Source organism: Stegodyphus dumicola, chromosome 12 (genome assembly GCF_044657685.1).
Source record: "Stegodyphus dumicola isolate Sdum_Otavi_A_Nest chromosome 12, ASM4465768v1".
Classification (NCBI taxonomy): Eukaryota; Metazoa; Arthropoda; class Arachnida; order Araneae; family Eresidae; genus Stegodyphus; species Stegodyphus dumicola.
Window position 1 is genome coordinate 46,148,478 of NC_140779.1, and position 27,743 is coordinate 46,176,220.

The following is a 27,743-nucleotide window of genomic DNA, read 5'->3' on the forward strand; positions in this document are numbered from 1 at the left end:
AGGAGTTTGTCATCATAAGAGTTTTTGTTGTAATGTTAAATATCATACATTTCATACAATAAAATTCTTTTGATTTTATGTAATTTCTACAAAATAAAAATGCCATTTTGGTATTCTATTTACTTTTTGAATTTTTTTCTGGAACTGAGGGTTTTTATATAATGAAAAAAGCATTTACATGGTAAAAATGACATTTTTAGTCAATGAAAAGTTTCATAGCAGAAAAACAGTTCTATAACATACCTTTAATACTGCTTCATATGCCTTTTCTACATCTCCAAGATTGGAAAAACCTCTCAAAATCAGTGGTTTTAATTCTGGATACTAAAAAATAAATGACTAATTTAAAATGCAAGATTTACTTTCAATTTACTTTTAATTTATTATGAAAAATTGAGGTCAATAAAAATAACTATTTATTTAAAACTTATCACATTTATGAAGTTTGTAGACTGTCAGCATTTTAGATACTTTTTTTTTTTTTAATTTTGCAAAAGCTAATAAAAATGGAAAACACAGCTCATTGTTTGCACACAACTTGCAAATTCTAATTGGAATGTCTTTATTCTGCAGATCAAGTAATTATTTGCTGTAATGCCAGTAAGGAATTTTATGTATTTATTTATTTTTTTGCATTTTATCTTTCATTTTAAAAATTATTTTCTACAAAAAAGTTATCTTCAGATTGAAAGGTACATCTAAAATCTTTGCAATAAAGATATGCCTAATAGAAAGTAAATTTTTACAGTTAGATGCATACTTAAGACATATTTTATATGAAGAGGGAATGGACATAACGTATTACATTTATTTTATTGGTTTTAAAAAAATGAACAATTATTTATGATTGAAAAAAATAAACAAAACAACAAAAGGAAGGGCTTATAAGGTAGTTAATGAAAGACTTTCCATTTACATGTTGCATATGTTTATTTAAACTAACTTTTAAAATTTTGTTAAAATTTATACTATATTGTATTATTTTCTATACAATTTAAATCAATGGAAAAAAATGAAACATCAAAAACCATAAGGAAGTTTACGTGTTTTAGGTGGAAAAAGAGGCAATCTAGATTGTTGGAGATTTAGATAATTTATAAATATTTCTGTATTATCTAATGCCCTATAAATATTTCATAAAAGTTTCAAGGATCCAAAGATGAAACTCCATTATTTTCATGTAAAACTAGTTAAAAAGAAAAAGAGTGAATAACTTAATGACCAACTAATACATTCTATATCTGTTATGCATTGTCAGTTTTAACACGTATTTTACTACAGTAATTTCTAAGACATGGTAATTTTGAAATGTGATCCATCAGGCCTATTTAAGCACCTATTTTAAGATAAAATGTGAACAATTATTTTCATAAAAATTATGAGAAACCAAGGTACAGGGATCAATGAACATTAGTAATTAGACCTGATAATTTCAGCCCCATAACAGATTACCTGCAATCAGTCCTTTCCCTATGTGTAATGTGAATACAAGCCAATTTCCCTTAAAAAGTCATCCCATGAATGCATCCTTGCCATGCTTTCCTTTAATTAAATTATTCAACAAACCACCATTTCTTGTTGTGTCTTGTTGATTACATTCAAGTATTTTCCTTTACTGGTCATAAAAAACTAGTAAAAATACTGTATAAATGTATGTTCAAATCAATGGATAATATAAAAATAATTTTTTTGATGATTTTTAGATTTTCAGTTTTTTACCTTGTTTTTAGTTAGTAATAAATTACTTTGTTGCTGACATAAAAACCAGTTTTAATAAAAATATTGAAATTAAAATAAATATATGTATTTAAAAATAATATGTGAAAATTAACAATAATTTCAACACTGATACTTAGGTATTCTTTTATTGTTTTATTGTGAGCTGCAGGTGCAGAATAAATACTCAAATTTCTACATACCTACACCACTCATCATTAAAGTGAAACAGATCAAGTTAATAAGAAAAGGCATATACAGTTCACAAAAAATTTAGACACATAGTTGATAAGAAATTATCTAAATTATTAGCTACACAGCTTGTAAATAAATCAAGAGTGCAGCAGCAACTTCTGGGAAGAATTGACAGCTACTGTTAAATACTGAACTGTATCTAGTCACCATTACTACACACATACATTTAAATTATGCCTCATCAAAAAACACAACAAGCTTCTGACTTTGATTAAGGGAAAAACTACCATATTCAAAATATGAATTTTCTGAAACATTGTAGCCATGATTCAAGAAGAATGGAATGCTATGACAGCAATGTAAATATGAAATCTATGAGTCAAGATGGAACATCACATCAGTAGGTAGGAAGACAGATATTTTGTGCTCATGGCTATTATGGATAATTTAACTGCACCACAAATTTTCTCTAGAATCGATCTTGACATGTATAATTAGATACTGCCTACATCACGAGATAATTTTTCTTTGTTTTGGCTAAACAAAGAGAAGGTCTGTAGGGTGATCCTGCCATTGTATGACATAATAACTCTACTACACCAGTGAACGAGAAAGCATAGAGCTTATTTTAAGTATGTAAACCATATCATACACCATAATTAAAGATTAATGCACCATAATTCAATTCACCATAATACTGTTGTGTTTCACATTACTGAGTTCCCACATACATGATTTAAACATTGTCTGCTTTATCATTAGTAGTTTTATAAAGCACTCATTGTTTTTTACACAGTCATTTTTATGATTGTAGTGATGTCTAGAATATTTCACATGAAGGGTATCTATTCGGATGAATACTATTTCTAAAAAGACAACACATTACAGATTATGATTATTACATCCATGTCAGAGTGATAATGCGAAGATTAATCGAGTCCTACATGATATCTAGCCACACTGAACCTGTACCTGGCACTATGATATAGATTACTGTTAGATTCCAATCCATACTGTGTTCAGAATATACTCTGATAAGTTAAATTACCACTATTACATCTCTGATGTGGTGCAGCCTGTTGTCGCATATTTTCAGAATTTATATGGGACCAGGTATCAAAAGGATTTTTCACCTACTGAACATATCTGGTTCATTATCTAATAAGGACTGGTATGTATTAGACCACCTGCATTTAACTCTAACACAATGTTTCTTCCCTTCTAAGTCAGCCAGTTTAATAACAGATTTACCAGTTGTAATTAAATTAAGTGCAATTGCAATCATTTTATCGTTATGGCATAATTATCTATGTAATGAATTGAGCTTTTAGCTATTTTTGATTGCACGATTGCAATACAGCTTTTTTTATTTAATTCATTTAAATTTCATTAAACTATCAATTAAACTTTGTTATTTGGAAACAGACTGTTAGTAGTTAAAAGATTTCTCATGAAGTTGTGTTTATAATAAACTTAGCAAAACATGCAGTTATTCATGCACTGAATTTGGAAAAACGAAGATCAAGTTGAAAGAACAAACTTCACTTAGACACATATACTAACCAACAAGTTATAACTTCTATTTGAAATAAAATATGAAACTTGCATATATTTAATTTGGAACAAAGTATAGGACTAAAACACATTTTGTAAAGATGCTTGATTATATATTATATTTGTATAATTTAAGTGAATGTTTACAAAAAATTTAGCCCATCAATTTTTTTTAACCATGTTCTTATTGCTCACTTATTCTTAACTATCCTCACAGTTTCTACGACCAGTAACTTCTATGTGGATTAAGACTGTGTTCAGGAACTAACTATGCATTATAAAATCAGAATGTAAAGTTAACTGTTTTAGTGTGTTAAATGTGTTTTTGTCAGAACTGCTTATTTATGAAACTGCTCTGTAAAAATTATTGCTATGCTGAATAATAAAAGCGAATGCCTTCTAAATACATTAAATGAATTTTAAGTACAACCAAACTCCATCTATCTGTACTAACTGGGATTGTCATTAGGCTCATAAATATAACTGAGTTGCTATTTTTCTTTAGATCACATATGTATTCACTGTATTTCAAGGAAATTAATTTTATTCACCCCATTCTATTTAATCAATGATTGTGTAGTTTAAAAAGAATGTATAACTTTTAGTTAATGAGATGCCAGTCATAGTTGTGCACTAAATATAACCTGCTTATTTCACCTCACAAGTAGTTATGTAGTGACATTAGTTACTTCAAGATCAACATTGGTAGAATTCTGCCAACTGTAACTGCGAATAAATTACTGAACAAGTGCAGATCAGAATAACTGAATGTGTTCTTATTTGTAAATCTTTGTCTTTGATTTTCATATTTAGTTTGGATTTAATAAAATAACTATTCTTTTCATAAAGCTGTATACATCATTAGAGTTGATATTGCTTCCTCTGATTCGATTTTGTACTAAAATTTACTTTTGGTGCCATGCAGAAACCTATTACAAAAAAAATAAAACACGTTTTAAAATAGATTCTGAATATTTCATCATACCTAAATTATAAGTGTCCAAACTCTATACTTATTTGTCAAATTTAGATTGAATTCATCTTTTTCAGTCTGTTAATAATATTAATTCTATTCTTAATGGATATAATAAATACTTAATGATTTATAAACTATGCAAAACTAATCACACATATATAACCCTCAAAAATTGTGATGTACTATTCCAAAAAGCTATTAAAAGTACTTATTCCAATTACACTGAATACTGTGGAAACGTTCCTTGGGTAAAGAAAGAATAGACAAAATAAACAAAATATTTATTTTGCATAAAGAAATTAAGCACTTGTTAGGCTAAGCACTGACAGAAGAGTAAATAAGAAATAGCCAATTAAAGAATATAATTGCTTTCAAATAATTATTATAATTTACATTAATAAGTAATGACATGTTACTGAATTACATGAACATGAATATGTATCATATGAATAGAAGAGAAACATGCCAATGTGATACTTAAAATTGCAATAACAACCTTGTATTTGGCGTAAATTTCATTCTTCTGATGAGGAAGGACCTTTAGCTGCCTCGAAATCGATTGAATGTTTTAATTTATGTACGCCAAATACAAGGTTGTTATTGCAATTTTAAATGTATCATATGCTTTTTGGTCTACGGTGAATTACTTTTCATTGTAAACCAATAAAATATCACACACATTCATCTAAATTAATTTAACAGCTTAAAAAAATACATACCTACAGATTTATCTTTCCATATTATTTAAATTAATGAAAAAAAATATGCAGATAAAACTAACATACAGACTATAACTTTTAAGTTTAAATGGAACAGAAAGAAAAATAAGCTATCTGAATGATTGCAGCTCCAGATATGGAGAATCTTGATAATTAGTATTACTACTGTACCTCAATAATGATGATAATACTAATAAAAATTAAAAACCAGATTATTACCTTCTGACTGGCATATAGTACTGGAGCTGTTGCTAGTCCAAGTCTCAAATCTGCAGCTGCTGGTTTACCCAACTCCGACTGACTGGATATGAAATCTAATAAATCGTCAATTAACTGTAATGAAAGGTAAATTTTAGTACAAAAATTGGCAGTTGTACATAGGTGAAATATCAATGAAACTACAAAAAACTGTACACTAAGTACAAAAATTGGCAGCTGTACATAGGTGACATATCAATGAAACTACAAAAAACTGTACACTATAAAAATTACATATACAGTATTTAATTGGAAAAGCAAGTGCACTATTTAACACACTTACTTTTCTATTTAATGCTGTATATGTAAGGAGTATCCTTGAAGTTGGCCTTTATTTTTTAAACAACAATAGTAATACTAATTTACAAATAACAACTAAATAAAAGATAAATAAAGCTCTTCCGTTTTCTTTGTAATCTCTCGTTTGGTCGCCCCTCTAGATCATCACCTGAGGAGTACATTCAAGATCTCCAGGCACGGTTTAAAGTGATGCATAATTTTGCATGAGAGTGAGCCAACTAAGTGACAGAGAGTTGAAGACCAGTTATGAAGAAGAGTCACAGGACATTGATTCAATGAAAAGGAATTTCTCGTAAATTACAGTCACCCTGTGATGCTCCTTATATAGTCCTAAACAAGCTGAATGACATCCCAGTTTGGGTCCATAAGTCATCAAATTCTAAGCGCAAAGTCGTTCGTTATGACAGGTTAGCCCCTTAGTGTATCATAGTGCATAGTCTTCATAGTGTATAAAGCTCTTCCGTATACTAAGACCTTAGTCTTCTGTGCATATAAATTTGTAAATCCATGCATTATTTTATTTATCTAATATTTTATTAGCTGTATGTTATTCATCGAAATTATTATTTTAGTATTCAGTGTTGATTTTCCTTAGTTGTAAGTATGGCTTCCTGTTCAGGAATTGTACTGCCCCAGATGTAGTTGTCTAGGGAAGTGGGCATGCTATGAATTGCAAATAATTTTACTGAAATTATATGTAAATTGTAGTACCTCTTGCATAATGTAACATGAAAGGCCTCAGAATGCAAAGTATCGCCAAAACAATAGGGTTACAATGGTAAGTCCATTTAACAGTGAGAAAGCTCCAAGCTGCTGATGGTTTTGGTGATTAATTTTTCTTGCCATATTTAGTGAACATTAGGTGACATTTTGTTTTTTTCCCCTGTGTAGTTGTATCTGGTCTGGCCCTATGTAACTAAATGCATAGCCTTCCAGCAGTTTCGAGAAACTGAAGGTACTGGAAATTACTCGGTGGACAAGGAAAACTATAAGACCGCAAATAGCATCAGTTTTCAGTTTAGAGTATTGAGAGATTTCCATGTGAGCCTCACTTTCTGTATGAGTACTTTTGTACAAAAAGTTTCAGAACTGCAATGTGTTTTTATTGTTTTTGGAAAAATAAATATCATGAAGCTATCATCAGTTCTGGGCACATTCAAGTCATTACGAATCCATATTCATACACCAATATTAAATATCAAAAGTAAATGCAATTTATGCAGAGCAAAGTAAAATTTTCAAACAGATAATTTTGAAAGTTAAATAAAATTTATGCAATCATTCATAGAAATAATATTGATTAAACAACCAAACATAGTACAGAAATTCTACGAGGGCAATCCCCAAAAAAAGGTCTCCTAGATTTTTAGATATAAAAAGAACCGTTTATTTTCTATAATAGCTACATCACTTTAAAGATTGCAGAATGCTTTATTTTCCAACATAATCGCCATTTTGGTCGATGCATTTTTGTAGACGCTGTAGCAGTTTTACAATGCCCATGTCATACCAGCTTGCCGCCATGCCCTTCAGGAAGCGTTGAGGAGCTTCAGGAGCATCCAGATGATCCTCCGATCTTTACGCATTTTATGAACTCAACAATCGCGAAACTCAACGAATACGAACTCAACAATCGCGAAAGTTGAGGAACTCCCTCAACTTTCGCGATTGTCTCGTCGGCAATTGACGGCCTCCCACTCCTTTCTTCGTCATGAATTTCAGTACGACTGGCTGTAAACTCTCTACACCACTTGCGAACGATTTTGACATCCATGCACGACTGTCCATACACTTCTGCCAATAGGCGGTGAATTTCAACCGGTTTAACGGCTTTTGCGTTCAAAAATTGAATAACTGGGCGCACTTCGCACTAACGTTTATCGGGACCTCCATTTCGAATGCCTGCCAAGCCAGACTGAGCATCCGAGTGAAGTGCCTGCGTGTTTATGTGGTAGCGGAGGCACCACTCACAACAGTGTTGCCAACAACCGTATTAAAACTTTCTCTACGTCCCCCAAAAATAGGAGACCTTTTTTTTGGGATTGCCCTCGTACTAAATAAGGTATTCCAATTTGCACCCAAGGATAAGTCAGTGAGGCATGATAAAGTTATGTGAGGATTCTATTATTTTTTGCTAACGAAAATCATATAACTTTTAAAGGTATTCTAAATGGCAATAAAATGGTTTGATGTTTCATTAATATAAAAAATACAGAATTAAATCATATAATAAAATCAAACAGCAAAATTTATTTTTAGATTTCAATCTCTGCAAGAATAACATTGATCACATAACTAGCATCTCATAATGACTATATAATGTTTACGACTAGATTATTTTTTTAGTTCATTGTTCCATGTACAGTGGATCAAATAATACTCTTCATTACCTTCTTATCTGCGAATGCTGTAGAACATAATTTTTTATGCTATTTATTCAAGAGCTAAAAACTTCATTCAACTTAGATATTTAGGTTAAAAAAATTCTGAATTTGAAAACATGATATTTAAAAAATTGATAAAAACTATACTATTTCACAAATATTAAATACCTGAAAAGCAATGCCAACATTTCTTCCATACTGAAAAGCTGTTTCTTGTAAAGTCTTATCAGCACCACCTAAGACAGCAGCCTTAAGACAGAAAGTAAATTTAACACAAAGAAAGAGTGGGGGAAAAATACATTCTGCCATATTATAAATCAAAGCTCAATGACAGCTATTTTTCTATGAAGATATAATTTAAATATTATTTTAAGATTTTATACATATTACCTAGGAAAACGTCTTTAAGACAACCACCAACATTTCAAAATGATTTCAGTTTTATATGAAAGTGGTTGTCTTAGAAAGGTGATGTTCAGCACTTCATAAATATTTGTTTATATGTTCAGAAATGCAGCTCATTTTTAGAGGTGGTCAACATATGAAGATTCACTTTCTATATTTACAAATATATGCAAAAATGTTTCCTAAAATATATGCTTTGTAATATAATATACATACAACAAAATGAATGAAGAGATCAAATTCAAAATATCAGAAGTAACTTGTTACAGCTTAATATTTTCCAGATAAAAGTTCTGCTGGTGGGAAGAAAGCACTGAGAGAGTTCAATAATATGGCACATTTCTGCTATAAGGTACTATTAACATTTTATTTGGTAATATGTGATAAGGCTTGGCTATTGTTTTAGATCTCTTTGCCATCTCCAAAAAGGTCCTTTGCTTATAGATATAATTTTTATCTTGATTTATTTAAAATGTCTGGAAATCTTGATAAAGTAATAAAATCACAACATGTGACTTTAACAACTCACTACAAGCCGGACATATTAATCAATCAAGAAAGGTTGAGGGGGGGGGGAAAAAAATTAAGGAAAATTTTGTCACTGGACCTTCTCCTTCTGCTTATGATACCAAAGTATAGAAAAGAGGAAAAAAAATTCTAGCGGAGTCTGTGATTTTGAAAATTATAAATACTTGACAAACATAAACAAACCACACCAACAGGATAATGTGTTGTGTAAATGATTCAGTACAGAGAGGTTTGAGGATAAACCTCCAACAGGAGCTTTGCAAACTGGAAAATCCAAGCATTACACTGAGAAATAAATATACAGGGTGTCGGAGTCACAGAATGTGAATGCCGATCACCTCCGGATCTTTTCCAAGCACTTCTCGTTTCAAGAAACATTTTGTGGCACTTCTTCATGCTCTTAGCCTGGAGCGGATTTCTATTATAAATTGTTTGAAACATGCTTTGCACTTTTACTACAGATTTGTGTTCTGCATACAAGACAACAATTTGTGCCTTCTCTTGCAGTGATGCCATTTTTCTGTTTGTTGGCTCAGCAAAAGCACAGGTGTATCAGACATGAGAAAAAAAAAATATTGTTGCAAAACACTGCGATTTGAGCTTCCACATGTGGCCAATATCGCCCTCGTAGCGCTAAAACTTTGTTTTTAATCTACTGTTCAAACTAGGTACATTTGATTCGGACACCTTGTATAATATACAGTTTTAGTCCAATAATCCAGCAATTGCTAAAGTCCTGAATGTGGCACATTATCAAACTTTGCTGTACAGATATGACTTTTGTAACACATTTGTAAGATTTTCAATTTAAGCAAAGATACAGAGTGTTCACAAAATACCTGAACAAATTTAACCCTTAACTATTTGGGAGCAGAAAAATTTATGCCTTTGATCCTAGTCATATTTTCACACAAGCAAGTTCCAAGACTAATAGCCCATTCAGGTTAATGCCCATTTCTGTTAATAAGGTAAAAATCTTGTTTAAATTATATTTTGATACACTTGACCCATATTAAATCTAACAGCCCAGGCAAGTACATTTACATTCCATCACTTAACTTAAAACACACCCTGCTTATGTGATTCTGGCAACTGGAACCATTCATACATGTATTAGAACCATTCATACATGATTTGATTTAGTCAATATTCTATACAAGATATTATATGGACAAAACTGATCTCCAATTTAACATCATCAGATATTTGAAGAATCTCATCAGTTCCTTTAAGCTACGTCTCTAAATAATTTTAAGTTATCTAAGTTTAAAAATTAATGATTACTGTAACAGTTGCTAAAATAGAGATTGTCTTCAAAGTTAAAAATCATTAAAGACTGCAGAAGAAATATGATTAAACTATCTTTTGCTTCTTGCTATCAAACATGAAGAGACAAGTAAAATGGAACTGAAAAAATATACTAGATATTTTTGCTTCAACAAAAGCAGGCAAACAACCTCTCTGTGTTTATTAAATCCTTTTATTAGTGTTAATGCAATTTGATTAGTATTTTTTTCTTCTTTTTTAATTAGTTACACTTATTAAGATTGTTTCTGTATGATTTTGTTATTAATAAATTTTGTTTATTAGTAAAATAGTCCTGAATTGTTTAAAAATATTAAATAAAACTCAATTATTTGATTAAAATGGATTTTTAATTCATAATTATCTATATTAATATGCCTAAGTAATATATAAATATATATCTGAATTTGTGCCTAAGAACCAAAATTTCTAGCTATGCCACTGCCTGTAGACTACCAATTATATTAATAAAGGACTGAATGAAAATGCCCACAAAGAGGATGGTAGGTCCAATCCGATTTCTTTTATATCCTGTACAGAGATCAGAATAATAAAACCACAAATGTTCAATCTAGATTCAAAAAGTTTGTTAATTTAGTCATTGATAGCAAACAACATGAAAGATGAATTATTTGAAAAGAAGAAAGGATGCCACATTAGAGGACTTTCATATTGATGTCAGCAGTGGCGGCTAGTGGCTAAAATTAGTGGGGGTGCTGTTCCAAAAAAATTTAACCTTTGTTTTAAAATTATGTAAAAGGAAACAAACATGTATAAAAAAAAAAGAAATTAAACATTGCAAGAAAAATATTTTTTTCTTGCAAGAAAAAAAAATTAAACATTTCTTAATTACTTTAACCAATATTTTTACAGTTCAATCTTTGTCTAGTCATTTAAAAATGAAATCCATTTCCCTTGTTTTAATTTGCGCGAAAAGCTCAATAATTTTCTCCTTGATCTCTGGATGACAACTGAGGAAATTTTTCTTTATTGAAAGCAATGCAAGCGCATTTAGTCTTTCTGAATTCCTAGTGCTTCTTAGAAAAAGTTTTCATTCTTTTCAATGTTGAAAAGCAGCATTCTGCCTCTGATGTAGTCATGGGAACTATCAAGAGAATTTTTATCAGTTTCGTAATTTCACCAAGAACATAATCTAGATTATTTTCGAAGATAAATTTCAATAGCTTAATTAATTTGCAGTATTTATGGATAAGACCTACAATAGAATACTTTTAGTTCAGTTTCAAGCTTTTCTTTGCCAATCATTGGATATGCTTCAGTGGTCAGTATTATTTCTTCTGTAGAATGTTCATTCCTAAAACTAAGCATTTCTTGTTAAACAATTTAGCAGCTGCTAAGTGTTTAGTGGAAAAATATTTGTGCATTATATCAATACATAGTATAAAGTCACATATTTCCTTAGCTTCTGCCATCCGTGTCTTTGAAAAATTCTAACAGTACTTTGAGTTTCTTAATTCTAAAATAGCAGTTTTGAAAACTTTAAACACACTAATTTCTCTGGATTGCATTTAGTTGTATATAATTTCAACATGTGGTATCTGATAAAAAAATCTCTAACCAAAACTTGAAATTATCATCATTTAGATATTTTAAAATTCCTGTTGCTTTTGCAATAGTTTAATCTGCATTTGATGTTGGCTGAATTTCAGTAAGGCAATTTTTTAAAAGTTGTAAATTTTCATGAACTCTGTTTATGATCCGTATGATGAAGTTCCACCTTGGGGAGGAATATCACGCGCGCGGAGTAAAAAGAAATCACGTTTTCAGCAACATGCCAGAATTTCGGCACTGCAAGAGCGACAGTGCTCTTCTCTCTACCCGGCTCGCGTGCTTGCTTTTTGTGTGCGCTGTGACGTTACAGCTACTAGCACCCCCCGCGGGCACAGGTGCTGAATTATAACTTCCTGTTTTGTTCGCAGACGAAACGGACCATACCTGCAAAAAGCAGGACTGCAGATAAAACCCCCTGGGAGTTTCCAGACACAAGGAACTATGTTTCTCTTCGCAGATAACAAAACGAGTGAAATCTTTGTGTAAGAGTTCTTCATGTGATTTTGAGGTGACTTTACGTTCTAAACCACGCCAGTGGTTTCAGTAGAACAACAGTTTTTTTATGTTGTAACTACAGTAAAAAGGACGCTTTTTTGCATCCAATCTGTGTTAGCGGATATTGTATGATTTAGGGCTGTAATGATCAGTTTATTTTTATGTTTTAATCAAGAAATCTATTTTAGTTTGTCAAATAAATAATTTAAAAGACAACCTGTCTTTCTTTCACCCAACACAGGTGTCCTGACATTACAGCTATAATAAATGGTGGCAGCAGTGAGATAAGAAAATCCATGCAGAGATTGCAGACCGTCCGAGTCTGAAATTCATCCCGAGTTTGTAGGACAGCCATTGTCCGAACATCATCAGTGTTTGCAGATAGTACAGACCGCCAGGCTCTGAAGTGCAGCACGAATTTACGAAAAGTGATTTACAGCTCTAAGTGGGGAATAGAATCCACGAAGAAGTTACGGACATCAGTCCAGAAAAAGAGGAACGACAGTCTCCTGAAATAAGCTCATCTTTAAGCGCGGTGATAAAGGTGCTTACTTGTGCGATCATCTTTTGTGTTCGAGAAAATTTACTGCAGTGAGCGTGTGGGACAATCATTGTCCGAAGATCATCAGATCATTGTGATGTGTAGAGTATTGAAAAAGTGATATGTGGGTCATCACCCTTGTAATCAAGAAAATTTAGATCATCAGATCTTGGGTGTGTGTGATATAGGTGCCTGGATCATTAGTGTCCATAAAATCTTAAATTGTGAGAAAGCGAAGTTGTGACGGCATCTGGTTTTGCATTGCCACCATTTCAACTCTCCAATCCAGACGGGTAAGTACCTTGGATTTTTATATTGAGGCAGTAAAGTAATTTAATTTAATTCTGTAAATCAGTACGTAAGTTCACATAACTGTTTTAAGTCAACTTGTTCCTGTAAAGCTTAAAGAAATGCGCTTTTTGGGTTTTAGGTTACAATAAGAAAGTATAAAATTTAGAATTTAAACCTGTGTTAATAGATGTTTTTTAATATCTGAAATGTTAATGTATTGTGCTTAAATTAAACTTATATATTGGATTGTGTAAAGGAGTAGAATTACTGTAACTTGAAGGTTTTAATGTTAGGTAGCATTCTGACATATCATTTCTAAGACGTTTTGAATGTTATAAATATTAGAATTTCAGTTAAGGTGTGTCAAATTTTTATTTGTGTAAGAACTGAGAAATTTTTTTTTCTATTGAAGGAGTAAAAGGGGAATGATAAAACCCCCAGTATTTTTCCTTTTAACTGTTGTCATATTAATGTTAATTACTAGCATATGGATAGGTATTGTGTAATTTACTGTATTTCTGAATGCATATTTTAACATATCCCAAATTTTGAGGAAAGTATATTGTATTATCATAAGCAAGTGTGTTTTATGCCACTGAATTTAAAGCTTTTCAGAGGATAATATTATTTGTTGTTTCATACATCCTCAAGTAGACAATTTTTGTTTTTATTTTTGAATGCATAATGTGCATATTATAGTGTAAACTGTCTTGTTTTTGTCTAACATCTGTAAAATAGGTTGTGAAAAAAATTATAAAAGTTTAATTTTTACTCTCTCTTGTGAAAATGATATCTGTTTAAATCAATTGTATGTATCTGTAGTGTGAGGGAGCTAAAATTGTTAGGATCATAATTTTGGTTATATCACGGCATTCTTAGCAAAAGTTAGGAAAGAGGATCTTAAATCTTTGGCTGAAGAGTTAGGGGAAAAAGTTAGCCCTGAACTTAGGATATTGGATTTAAGACAGCTGATTATGGGAAATGAATCCTATGAGGAGGAACTAGTGAAAGGCCTGTTAGAAAATATCACTTCAACGAGGCTTGAGAGAGAAAAAAAGGAGCAGGAGAGAATTAGGAAGGAAGAAGAAGAGAGGCAAGAAAGAATTAGGAGAGAGAAGAAGAAGAAAGGCAAGAAAGAATTAGGAGAGAAGAAAAAAAGGAGCAGGAAAGAATTAGGAGAGAAGAAGAAAGGCAGGATAAAATTAGAAGAGAAGAAATAGAATTTGAATTATCCAAGTTATGTTTACTAGCCGCTAACGGAAATGATTCTGGAAATGGTGGGAATGAAGAAAATGGACTAAAAAAAAGCCAATACGACCTAAAAAAAATGATGCCAAAATTTGATCCTGAAGAGTACGATATCAGTTTGTATCTAGTCATGTTTGAGCGCCAAGCAAAGCGTGCGAATCTTCACCAATCAGAATGGGTTTCGGTTTTATTGACAATTTTGCCAACTGACATAGTTCAGCTGATTATGCGAGAACCAGAACAGCAGGCTTATGTTAGGATTACGCTTATATAAAAGGGATACTGCTTAAAAGGTTCAAACTTAGAAAAATTTCGCATCAAATTCGTGCAATCACAGAAACACCCCCAAACCACTTGGAGAGATTTTGCCTTTGAATTAAGGAATTATTTTGAAGAATGGATTGCAAGTTTGGAAGTTACCGATTTTGAACTTTTAAAGGCTCTCATGATAACGGACCAAATGAAGCGCCGTGTAAATGTCGAAGTGCGGCAGCATTTTATTGACGAATGGTCGAAGATAACGACTCCAGATAAATTAGCAGAAATGCTAGAAGAGTATGAAAATGTACATGAAACCCAGAAGAAGATATCTCCTATTCATAGTTCTGAGTCACAACTGGGAAATAAAAATCATTTAAATTCAAGGGATCCGCAAAAGTATCACCAGTCTGGAGGGGAAGATAGATATCCCTCTGACAGATGGGAACATCTCTGGAATCAGAATGAGCGTCAATTTGATATGAGAATACCAATTAAGTGTTATTCGTGTAGTTCAACCGAATACTTAAGGCCTCAATGTCTGGAAGTTAAAAAGGATCTCAAAACTCCGTTTATTGTAAATAGAGTCCAGGAGATTGAAGAAGATTGTTTAGCCCCGTATCTAATGATGGCTAAAGTAAACGGTTTTGATCTTCCTGTTTTGAGAGATACCAGGTCATGCATTGATGTAATTTTCAAGAACTATCTCACTCCTTCGATGCTGATGGGCGAGACTGTTTGGGTGAAACTCCCGTTTGAAAAGGCCCCAATTTGTTTACCCTTAGCAAACGATACAATAGAAAGAACTTTTGGTCAAGTAACAACAAAAGCTGCGGTCATTTGAAATGAAATGGACACTGGCCATTATTTGTTAGGAAACAGAACTGCTGAAAAATTAGCAGTAGATCAATATGATAAATTTTCCTTTCACGTAAACGTGGTGGAGACTCGAGCTCCGAGTCAACTGACCTGACACTACTTACTATAGACAAGACGCGGTTATCTGATCTACAAAAGAAAAGTGACGTTGTAAAACCATCTTTTGACTTAGTCGCGTTAAATGATCACAGTAACCCTTTGGGAAATGTGAACGAGTTAAGAAGTTCCTTTTCGATTTGGCACGAACAAGAAACTGTAGATAAGCTAAATGACGTTTTGTACCAACCAGACTTGGAAGGTTTGCAAATGCCTAAAAATTTCGTGGGAGAATTGCCCAAGACACCGAGTAGTGTAAATTTACCAAGGAAAGTAGAAGAGTCCCCAATTCATCATTTATCTATACTGGTGCCGGGTACTGAAGGGTCAAAGGCGATTAAATATAGCTACTTCATGAATGATGTAAATCCAACTTGTAATGAGGTAGTTTTTTCTGATTTTAAAGTCAAATTAAATGTACATGTTTATTTTGAGGTCAAATGTAGTAGTTCTCATCCAGGTGTTGGGTTACCATTGAGCGTTTATCACAAACGGAAAATTAAAAATCTGCAAGGTTTCCCTTTTCAGCCTGGCTAAAAACATAATTAATGTTAAAGTTGGAATGTATATTGTACGTTGTATATTACATTTTTCAGAAAATTATACGTTCTTTATTTGTATGTGTATAATTAAGTTTATTTCTCAGTATTATGTTGATTATATGTTTTTTTTTTTACTGGCCTCAATATAGTTCTTGTTATATATTATCCTTGGTACTTAGCCCAGTGTTGTTGTAAAATGTATTAGTGCTAATAACTGCTAATTAGTTTACTTTGAAAACTTGCTGTGGTAGCTACCGGGAATTGGAGTTCTGAAAACCCCACCCCCCTGGGGAGAAAAGGGGTTGTGACGTTACAGCTACTAGCACCTCCCCCCCCCCGTGGGCACAGGTGCTGAATTATAACTTCCTGTTTTGTTCGCGGACGAAATGGACCATACCTGCAAAAAGCAGGACTGCAGATAAAACCCCCTGGGAGTTTCCAGACACAAGGAACTAATTATGTTTCTCTTCGCAGATAACAAAACGAGTGAAATCTTTGTGTAAGAGTTCTTCATGTGATTTTGAGGTGACTTTACGTTCTAAACCACGCCAGTGGTTTCTGTAGAACAATAGTTTTTTTTATGCTGTAACTACAGTAAAAAAGACGCCTTTTTTGCGTCCAATCTGCGTTAGCGGATATTGTATGATTTAGGGCTGTAATGATCAGTTTATTTTTATGTTTTAATCAAGAAATCTATTTTAGTTTGTCAAATAAATAATTTAAAAGACAAACTGTCTTTCTTTCACCCGACACGGGTGTCCTGACGTTACAGCGCATGCGCAGAACAGCCAAACACCACATTGCTGAAACTGTGAAGCACGCAGTTCCAATCAAAGACTTTCGTACCTTTTTCACAAAGTGGGGGATGGCTACTGACATTAAGCTTAAGGATTATTTATTGTAAAAGTATAAAGAAAGAATTAAAAACTAAAGGACACACTATATTAAATATTAAGAATAATAATAAGTGGAAATAGGGGGTGCTTCAGTTCCACAGTGCTTATTACGAGCCACCACTGGATGTCATATATGGATGGGAAAAACTGCCATAACACCCATGCAGTCAGCCTCTTCACAGACAACAGACAGAGAGAGAGAATTATGAAGAAAGCATAATTGAAAAACTGAAGTAAGGAAAACTAAGTCACTCTCGGATTATATTTCTAAAATTGCTCATTTTGTTAATAAAATCAAAATCTGGTATTTCATTAAATGTATGTTTTCTCTATACATCAGTAGTACATACACACAATATGATGTCTGTTCTTTTCCTCTTCTCTCTACATATACAGGATGATTCTAAATTGTGTTTACAAATTAAGAGGGTGACAGTACTCATCCAGAAGAGCAATAATTACCATAGAGCATAGGGTCGCATTCCACTCTGAGAAGCAGAAAAAGAGGAATATTAGAATTCCAACCCAAACTCATAACATTGTTGGGAGAGTGAATGAACGAGACCATAAGTTGCACAATCAGTTTAGTGAAAAACTCATAGAGAGTGTACAAAATGGATAAAACCGAATACTTGGCGTTTAAGTGTTAATTCGAGCTCAGACTTTGATGGCAAACACTCAGATCCACATCTTTGGTTGGCAAGGTCTCAACTTGCAAACGATTGCAACAAGTTAGTTATCAAAATTATTAGGGGGAAGTTATCTATTAGGGAGAAAAAACTGCTACCTTGATAAGTATCAAGGTAGCAGTTTCCCCGCCCTTCCCCATCTTCTATCCTGTCCTCCTGGACTGTGCTGCACTCATTCTATTTGAAGTGGCCTTCAATCGGACATGAAGTTCTGACAGCCAGAACACAGTATGAACTTTTCATGCTAATCTCGGTATACAGCGGACGGTGGAGTTAGTTGATAATATTCAGCCCTTGATTAGATAATTAACTTGTTGCAGTCGTTTGCAAAGCTGAGATCTTGGCAACCAAAGATGTGCATTTGAATTTTTCCATCAAAGTCTGAGGTAGAATTAACACTAGAACATCAAGTTTTCAGCTTTATCCGTTTTGTGCACTCTGTGAGTTTTTCACTAAACTGATTGTGTAACTTTTGGTCTAGTTCATTCGCTCTCCCAACACTGTTGTAAGTTCAGGTTGGAATTCTAATTTTCCTCTTTCCTGCCTCGCACAGTGGAATGTGACCTTATATTCTATAGTAATTATTGCTCACCTGGATGAGTATATCACCCTTCTTAATTTGTAAGAATAACTTAGAATCACCCTGTATAGATAATGAATCCTCTTATGCTGATCATCTTTATGATGATGAAAATTTCTTATGAGGGAAAATTTCTGAAACAACTAATAAAGCTAAGAACATTAGTAAATACTGGCAAAAATAATAAATTAAAAATGAAAACTTCTGCAGATGATCAAAATCCTACTTAGATGACAATTTTGATCTTTTGTAGAGGCAGTTACCTTGCAGATGGATCATAGTATTTTGCAGTAATAGTTATGTTAACTAGTTACTTACAGATTCCAACTTCTTGGATTTAATTATACTTTATTTATTTATTATATATTTATTAAGCATAATATTATTTGAAATTTTTAACATAATATGAAATAAAAATGAATAAATATGGATAATAAATTTTTTTAATTCAATTAGAAAAATGCAAATCAACTGTATACTTGAACCAATTATTATATAAAACACAAACACACACATTTATATTTGAATTTCTTACTAAGCACTGTAAAATATAAAAACAGTATTCATTTTATCATTTGAGATTTAATTCTCTTTTGCTTTGCAAGTTTTTGATTTTATGCAACTACTAAGAGAAATACATGTAAGAGATGTAGATTCTAGAATTTTATTCCAATTTTAGTACTTGTAAAATTTAGCCTTTGTTTTGAATTAATTTCAAATAATAATAAAAATAAATACAATGCATTTCAAAAGACAAGCAATGAAATCTTCCTTTTTCAAAATTTTTTGCTTTTAAGAGAGACATACTAAATTTCTCACCAAATATTGTTATAATTTATAAAGTATTTCTGTTTTTGTATTTTGTTTCACATTGGTTTTCGTATTTTTTGTGTCTTGTTTTGTTGCAATTCTTAATTTGGCAAAGTTTAATTGCACTTACGTTTGTTACTTTAAAATACTAATAATTCCGAGTAATTTAATATTGACTTAGTAAGAACAGCTTAACAAGAATAGTGATACAGGCTATTAAAACCTATCTGGTCATTACTGGCAGCATTTGGTAATTTCTTGCAAGTTTAGAAATATTTTGGAAGTTTCTAGAAAACAGACTTTCAAGATCTTAAGATCAGTTTTTCTCCTTGACGTTTTTGCTGGTTTTATGCCACAATAAAAATTGCTTTAATTTGCAGCTGCAAAACGTATTTCATTTTTTTCCTCACTGCCTTCATTATTAAGAAAACCTTTACAAGCTTGTAATATAAAAAATTACTGTGTCTTTTTAATTGAAATTTTAGCTGAATTTTACTAGGTAGAGAGAGAGAGAGAGAGAGAGATACATTATACATAATACAAAACTTTTCATCTTTACTTCCAAGAAAAATTCACATATACATTAAACATTATTTAGAACATAACTTTCTGTTAGCTGCAATTGTTTTCTGCTTCTGCAATGAGCTGGCATATTTTTTTTAAATGTGTGTGGTATAAGTACTAAATAAACTTAGCTTTTAATATGACAATTCCAGCATATATATACACACATGTATTTACACTAAAATGTGAAAAATAGGAAAAACTTTAAATGTTGACTTAAAACTTGTTGGTTAATATAAAGTTTAGACCAAAGAAATAAATGAAATAAGTATAAATATATACTTACTGCTTTACACGTGTATGCTGTTAGACTGGCAGTCTTTTTAAAAGTTTTTTGGAGGTAATTAGAAAATCTTTCTGATTCATCTTCTGTAGAGCTCATTTGCATAAATTCACCTTGCACAAGATCTAAAAGAACCTAAGATACAATAATCAAACATTAAAGTAAATAGTAGCAGGTTGGTTATTTCATTAAATATCAAAAAAGAGAAAACTGTAATTCAGCATTTTTTTTAACGAATCTTATAAAGGAAAAAAAAAAAAAAATTAAACTATTAATGAACATTCAGTAAATGAAAAAGTTTAAACAAGGAATGCAGCTTTTAGCTATTTTGAAATAATATAAAGGAAGATCAAAATGATTTAACTAAAACTCAGATGACCATACTTTAATATCTATTAATCATGTTCCAATTTGGATACACACAAAATGAAAAAGGAAATCTCAGAGTTTTAGAATATTTTCAAAGTATTAATCATATTTTCTTAATAAAGCGTTCCTGCTACATACAAATCAGATGCAGTAGACTCCGTGAGAGTTTTTTTTTTTTTAGTTGGCTTTCCACATCATTATTCTAATTTATTTCTTGTAGACAAACATCCCTAAAAGTGACCAGCATTTCTGAGAACATAAATAAATATTGGTATGCAGCATCCTTAAGATGTTCCATACTTCTCTAAGATGAACATCTTCCATGGATGATAAAAATCATCTGGACCCACCGGTGGTCTTTTTAGAGAGTTTATAGTATTTTATTTTCTTTGCTAAAACTGTCTGTAAACATTTGAAATAAAAGAAAAACATGCCAAAGTAAAACAAAAAATCAACAAAGCAACAACCTTGTGTTTGACATGGATTTAGTCAAGAACTCGGTTAATTTCAATGACAAACAAGTATAAGTCCCTTTTCATCAGGAGCAAAGAAATTTGCAAAACTGGAAAGGAGGAGACACAATGGTCATATTTATACCCTACGGTAGTAAAGTGAACAAGAAGTTAGTGCCATCTGTTGGCAAAAAATCCTTGACTAAATCTATGCCAAACACAAGTCTGTTGCTTTGATAATTTTATGATACATTATCTCAGTAACTTCTATTGCTAGACAGGCAATATAACAAATAACATAATGGAGCAAGGATGGCAAAAACATGATCATGATCTTTTTACTATTCCTGTTAACTAAAATATGTCCTATAAAATACTTATGGATAAAACCACATTGATTCAAATTTAATCTCAACTCTTGTAAATGTAGTTTCATTTTTATTTAGTAGATTAGTAAATATTTTAATATAATTTTATTGTCATTAGAAAATCCCCAAAAGAATACTTCGAATGCATATTTTTGGGGATCTAAGGTATGCATATGAAATACTTTATTGCTTGATTTTCAAACTGACTTCTAAAAATTATAATTATTATATTAATTTTGTAAGACTTCGAGTAACTTCTTTATTTGGTAGTTTTGCAAGTCCTCAGTTTGATGCCTGTTACCTTCACTAACAGCAAATTTAACCAAATAGTTATGATTGCACAATACATTTATCATATTTGCCAACTTTGAAACATTAAAAACAAGGTTATCGCACAAAAATCAATAGTTTCTGGAAGTTTTTACACTGGGTAGCTACATTATCTCAAAAGAAACACAAGCTGACTTAAATAAATTCAATTTATAATGTGTATTTCAGGTTACTGAATAATGTGTTACGGATGTAAAATAGATCTATATTGAATTAGATATTCTAAATTTTATCTTCTCTGCCTTATTTCATTTTGTAATTTTCTTGCACTTTAAAAAAACTCAAGTAAAAAAAAAAAGTTTTTATTTAAAAATTTAATAATGTACTGTTTATTGATGTGAAACAAAATTAAATGTAAATATTAACTGAATAAACACTAGGTGAATCTTCATGAAAAGTTCAACAAATGTCTACAGCAGATAAAGAAGTCTGATAAAAAAATTAACATGAAAAATTTTGCTAAAATTCACTAGGGATGTGGTGGGGTGGAGAAATGAAATTTGCACAATTTATATTTCATGAATTCAATAAATTTCGCTTATTGCTCGGAAACATTTTCCTTAGTAAAGATTAACATTTAAACATTGGAAGATTCAGTGATCTACTGAAAGATGCAATAAAACACTGGAAGAATTGGCTGCTATGTTACCTTATAAACTGTTTCATTCATTATTTGATTTAGCAATATTCACTGAGAGGTGTGCTCACATATTTAATGCTAAGATATTCTGTAATAGCATCAATGGCACATACAGAACAGATTGACACTTGCAACAAATTATATAATGCTTATGCATACAGCTGAAAACTCGCACAAATGACCATCAATTTGAAAAACTGTTATGAAAGGATATAGCTGGGACAAAAAGGCTAGTCCTTCTTACACTCTGGATTGAAAAACATATGCTTAATATTAAAAGATAAAAATTTACTTCATTTAAGTCGGTTACAAAAATATTTTCAATATAAAATTTTATAATTATAGATTCTAAGTTTTCTCTAACATATGAAATCCTACTACTTATTTTTTTATATTATAATAAATTTCTTACTTTTCCAAATTCAGGAATAGAACACTTTTTCTGTATAATATGCATTAGGGATCTTTCTAGAATAATTTTATGCTTCTTATTTCAATCATGTTACATTAAGAATATTGGGAATGAAAGACACATTATAGTCAAGCTCACTGAAATGATAAAAGATTTTATAATTGAAATTTTCTTGAAAAATTTCATACCTGCGCTAAAAGATGAACTACCTCTTCATTATTTAACTGCGCAAGGATTCGTGCAGCCTGGGCTAATATGAAGTCACCAGCTAATATAGCCTAAAATTTTAAATACAATCAACATATTTAATGAAGTAACATTATAAAAAAAACAGTTCAAATAGATTAGAGCAAAAGCAGTATGTTTATCTTTTATAAAGAAAGCAAAATGAAAGCATTATTTTGTTTCAAATATTATCAGAAAATTAAAAACACAAAGCAGGCACATTCTGTTAAAAATGATTTTGAGTGCATATATATGGGAGTTTTTAAATTTTAAATATATATATACTCTAGCATTCACTAGTCACTACAACTCGCTAATCATATAATGATTGATACATCAGTTTTCAGTTGGTTATGATTTTCATGTGTTTATATTAAATATACTTAGCTACTTGCATTTTTGCAGTTAATTCTTAACAAAATAAGAATTTTCATTATCCTGTTTTAGTGCAGCAGTATTCAAAATATGGATAACAACCCCATTTGGAGTAAAAAAAAAAAAAAAAAAAAAAAAAAAAAAAAAATTAAAGAGGGGTTGCACGGTGGATAAAAAGGCCAAAAAAATCTGAATTGATGGTATTTAACTAAGGGAATTGATGGGTCGCATTGCCCATAAAGTTTGAACACCACTATCTCAGCATATCACACTTCTATTATACATCCATTTTTCTTTAATTTTTCTACTAATACCATAAAAATTTACAGTAATTATAATAAATGCAAAATTTTGTTAAACTTTTTTTTAAAGCCCAATGAAAAGACAATTGCATGAAATCATTTGCTGGGAATGGCCTACTCTATCACTCAGGCTGTTGCCCAGAGTGCAACACAAGTGATACTGCACCCACAAGAAAGGGTATATACAAGCCAAGCCTTATGTTGGGATTCTTAACTACACCCTTGGCTTCAGAATCTGCTAATCACTATATAATCCTTCTGTGTAACATAAAAAGGTTAAATTCTATTCTCTTTTTTAAAGCAAACTAGAAACGGAGTGTTTTTTTCACTGTGGGGGAAAAAACATTGTTAACATTTTGATACAAATAATACTGCAGGGTTCTGTAAAAAGCTAACCTAAAATAAGATGAAAGGTAGAAGTACTGTATTTCCTAAGCAGTATATTCCAGCACGTATTTTAGTAAAAAAGCTTCGGTTACTAGAAATCATTTAATGAGATGTATAAACAGGTTATTCGATTTTGTATTTATTCAGTTTTATATAACATTTTAAAATTGAAACTGAGTTCACCAACAATTCATTACAGCAGCTCTAAAAGGAGATTTCTTCAAGCTTTTTGGAATGAATTTACACTCTAATCTCTTGAGAGTTTTTATCTCAAGTTTTGTTGTTAATTATGGCTCAATAACATACTAATAATTCATTATTATGCCCAATTTTATTTTTTGATCTTTCCACAACTAAAGCAAAATATAAATGCTGAAATAGCATTTATATTATTTACATTTGCCATCTAGTATCTTAGTCCTTGAAAGCATTTACAAAGCTTATAACAGGATTCAGATTTTTTTTTTTTTTTTTATATATAATTCATGGAAAAGCATCCATCATTGCAGGGGAGTAGGCATGAAAAGAAATTAAATAAAGCATATAAGAATTTTTGAAATGAAATGGAAAAACAGCAATGAGTACCAAATGTGGTATATCCTATCCTAAAAGAAGTTCAACATTAAGAAATTAATAGAAAATAGAAATAAACTGGTAGTTCAAAAACCTTTTGTAATATTTCTTTGTCCAAAATATTGACACATTTAAGAGATTTTTTGACTTATTGAGTAAGATTAAAATAAAATTAAATATCTGGTTGCAATGAAATACAAATATTTATTTGCTTTAGGCAAGTGAACTTTTTGGAAGACAGTTTATAAGCATCTGACTCTTATTTCTGTTCAACATAAAAAAGATCCTGAAAACAACAAATCTTCACAATTTTATCTTGCAAGAATAACTTGTGCAATGTAATCGATAATCAATTTGTATGCATAAAAATTAATGTTTTTCTTTCGAACTTATAGTACCCCTTTTCTAAAAGCAACCACCCATGGTGCCAGATAATTTTGGTCTTTTATGGAGAAGGTCATATTAAAGAGACAATATTCAATAAGGATCTTTAAGTATATTCTCAAAATACTTTTAGAGGCAACTTTTAGAGGCAGTTGTTTATGGGAGTTGATTGCTCAAAAGAGGGTTCACTTGTAATTAATATTTTTACCCAAGCCTTTTTTTATTTAAAATAAATTTATTTAAGCACACCCACTATTTTCATTCTCTTATAACAAAGAAGTTCATAAAATGTTCAATACAAAGAAGAAACAAAGAAAAAGGTTCATAAATATATGAACAAAGAACATACGAACAATGAAGTTCATAAACTATGTTTGGCTCTTTAATCTTTGTCAACCTCAATTTTATTCACCATTTTAAAAATGATAATTTTTATACCCATTTTTCTATGCGAGTTCACTAGAATGTTTCTTCACTAGAACATTCACTAGAACGAACTTTCTATGCAAGTTCACTAGAATGTGAAATTTTTATGCTTTACTTTATTAACATTATTAATACAGAATTATGATTTAAATATTAATACAACTCTTTATTGAACCACAAGGTTTCACAAATATAATTTCAATATGTATTAAAAAGCACTCAACATTGCACACATTTTCAACCTTCAGGTATACAATAATAGGATTAACTTCAAAAAATTTCTCTAAAATTGTTAATGCTAAGTTAATAACTATTGTTAATAACTAATTTCCTTGTTGAATATTTACTAACATCAAATCTATACTATACACAGTTTCAGACTTATAGATAAGTAAAGTTTTTGTTAATAAAAATGGTATTTTTCGTATGCATTTGGAATAGAAAATGACTAATTCACAAAAAAGTTCTAGGACATTCTGTCCCTCTATTGCTAGCATTTGCCAAATCCATAAACTTGCTTCATTTGTTGCTATGGCTTTCCTTTGCTCACATTAAAAAATTATAAAAAAATGGTTACTTGGACTATTGCAGAGATCCTACTGGCAAGCAAAACTGCATACAAATATGTTTTGAAATTTATATAAATTATAAAGCTATATACAGTCGATTCTGGTTAATCACACTACATCAGAAAGCGATCATTTTCGTCATTATAACCGGCTGGTCCAATTACACGAACATGTCCTATGTTGTAAGACGGAACGTGCTATATGTTTGGTTTGGTTTATTTATTTATGGCAAAGTACACTAGGGCTATCTGCCTAAGGGAAGGGATGCCTTCGTGGAGGACTTTCTAAGGGAAACTGGCTCGTATACACGTCACATTTGGGGAAACCACGAAAATGCCCATGCAGCCAGCTAGTTCGCGGGATTCGAACCTCGGACCAAACTAACAGTGTTCAGCGACTTTACCGCTCGGCTGCTGGTGGGCCCCATGCCATATGTAACAAACAGTAAATGCACATGTAAATCATGTACTAAAATGTAATTATGAACTTTATGGTGCGGTATACACGTATGGCGAACATACATTTACAAGCAAGAAATACAGTCAAACTTTTTTCGCAATGTGCTTTCTTGAATTTTGTTTACAACCAACCGTCCATAGCTTTAAAGTCATCATGGCCCAGCTTTTTAGCGAGTTCTTCTGCTTTGCATTTTAACATTGGGCCGCTTACTCACACAGATCGTTAAGTAACAATGGCAAACCATTCATTAAGGGCTTCATTGACATCTGGGTCCTTGCCTTCACGCTTCCGTTTTTTAGAAGTTCCTCCTTGTCCTTCACATTGTGCCCATTCCTCTTGAAGCTCATTCTCTTGTTTTATCAAGTGTGAAATTGTAGTCTTTGCCATTCCAACCGACGTTTTCACCAACCGACGCCGACTAGTGTTTCATTCAGCTAACGTCAAGTCCCATCGTGGCATTTTGGCAGGGGAGACAAGACACATGCACAGTTCACTGACTAAAATGGTCTGAAGAAACCTTGGTGTTTCGGGTTCAAGATGTTGAGGTCAAGAGGGAGATAAAATGCTCGCCATTCAACGCTTTGGCACTAAAATCATCCCAAAAAGGTAATGAAATGCTAGCTTTCTTGTGTAAACTTTAATCATGATTGACAGGCGGGAATTCCTCTCAGGTGGAGCCGGACACTCTATTGTTCATTTTCTCGAAACTCGGAAGTGCAGGTCAAAGAAAGGTCAAAGAAAATGGTGCAAGTGTTCACCTCCCACCAATTGTCATGCACTTTAAGGAATTCCTGATATTTGATAAAGCCTTCTCCTGAGAAGCGCAGCTACAGATCCTTCCATATGTTTCGGACCATCTGTATGTGGCTTGTGTTTCCGATTCGTCTCATATTTTTTGGTCCAAATAAGTGAATAATATTAGGCTTATTATGTACATAGGATTTGTTTCGGTTCTTTAGGATTTGGTCTGAAAAAGCGGCTGGTCCGATTATCTGGTGGTCCAATTAACCGGAATCGACTGTAATTATTACAGAAAAACATTCCCACTACTAAGTAAATGTAATTAAATATTATACTATTCACAAACTATATGAATGTTGAAATATATTATTTTAAAAAATTCTCCACTTTAATCAAAGCAAAAGTTGTATTATTCATAAAGAACTTATTTATGCAAATATTTATATGAAAATAGCAATGCTTTATTTCTCTCTTTCTTATATTTATGAACTTTTTTGCAAAATAATACTGTTAATGAAAATTGTTGGAATAAGACTTTTTGTTCTTTCTATGAAAATTTTTAAATGCCAAACAAAAAAAGAGGATTTTTTTCATAAATTCCAAATGGTTGTAAATCATGACATTTAACAAAGAACTGGTAGCTGAGC

The 27,743-nt window shown here is 31.5% G+C and overlaps 1 protein-coding gene across 2 annotated transcripts in view; it reads right to left on the reverse strand.

Annotated features, from left to right (window-relative positions):
* Positions 1-27,743, reverse strand: part of qless (decaprenyl diphosphate synthase subunit 1 qless) — an 83,097-nt gene that overhangs the window by 3,341 nt on the left and 52,013 nt on the right. For both annotated transcript variants that reach the window (XM_035361362.2, XM_035361363.2), the window contains 5 exons: positions 22,844-22,933; positions 20,088-20,219; positions 8,271-8,351; positions 5,380-5,493; positions 244-324 (listed from right to left, as the gene is read on the reverse strand). In XM_035361362.2, coding sequence (XP_035217253.1) covers positions 244-324; positions 5,380-5,493; positions 8,271-8,351; positions 20,088-20,219; positions 22,844-22,933 — 498 coding nt within the window. The remainder of the gene's footprint in view (positions 1-243; positions 325-5,379; positions 5,494-8,270; positions 8,352-20,087; positions 20,220-22,843; positions 22,934-27,743) is intronic.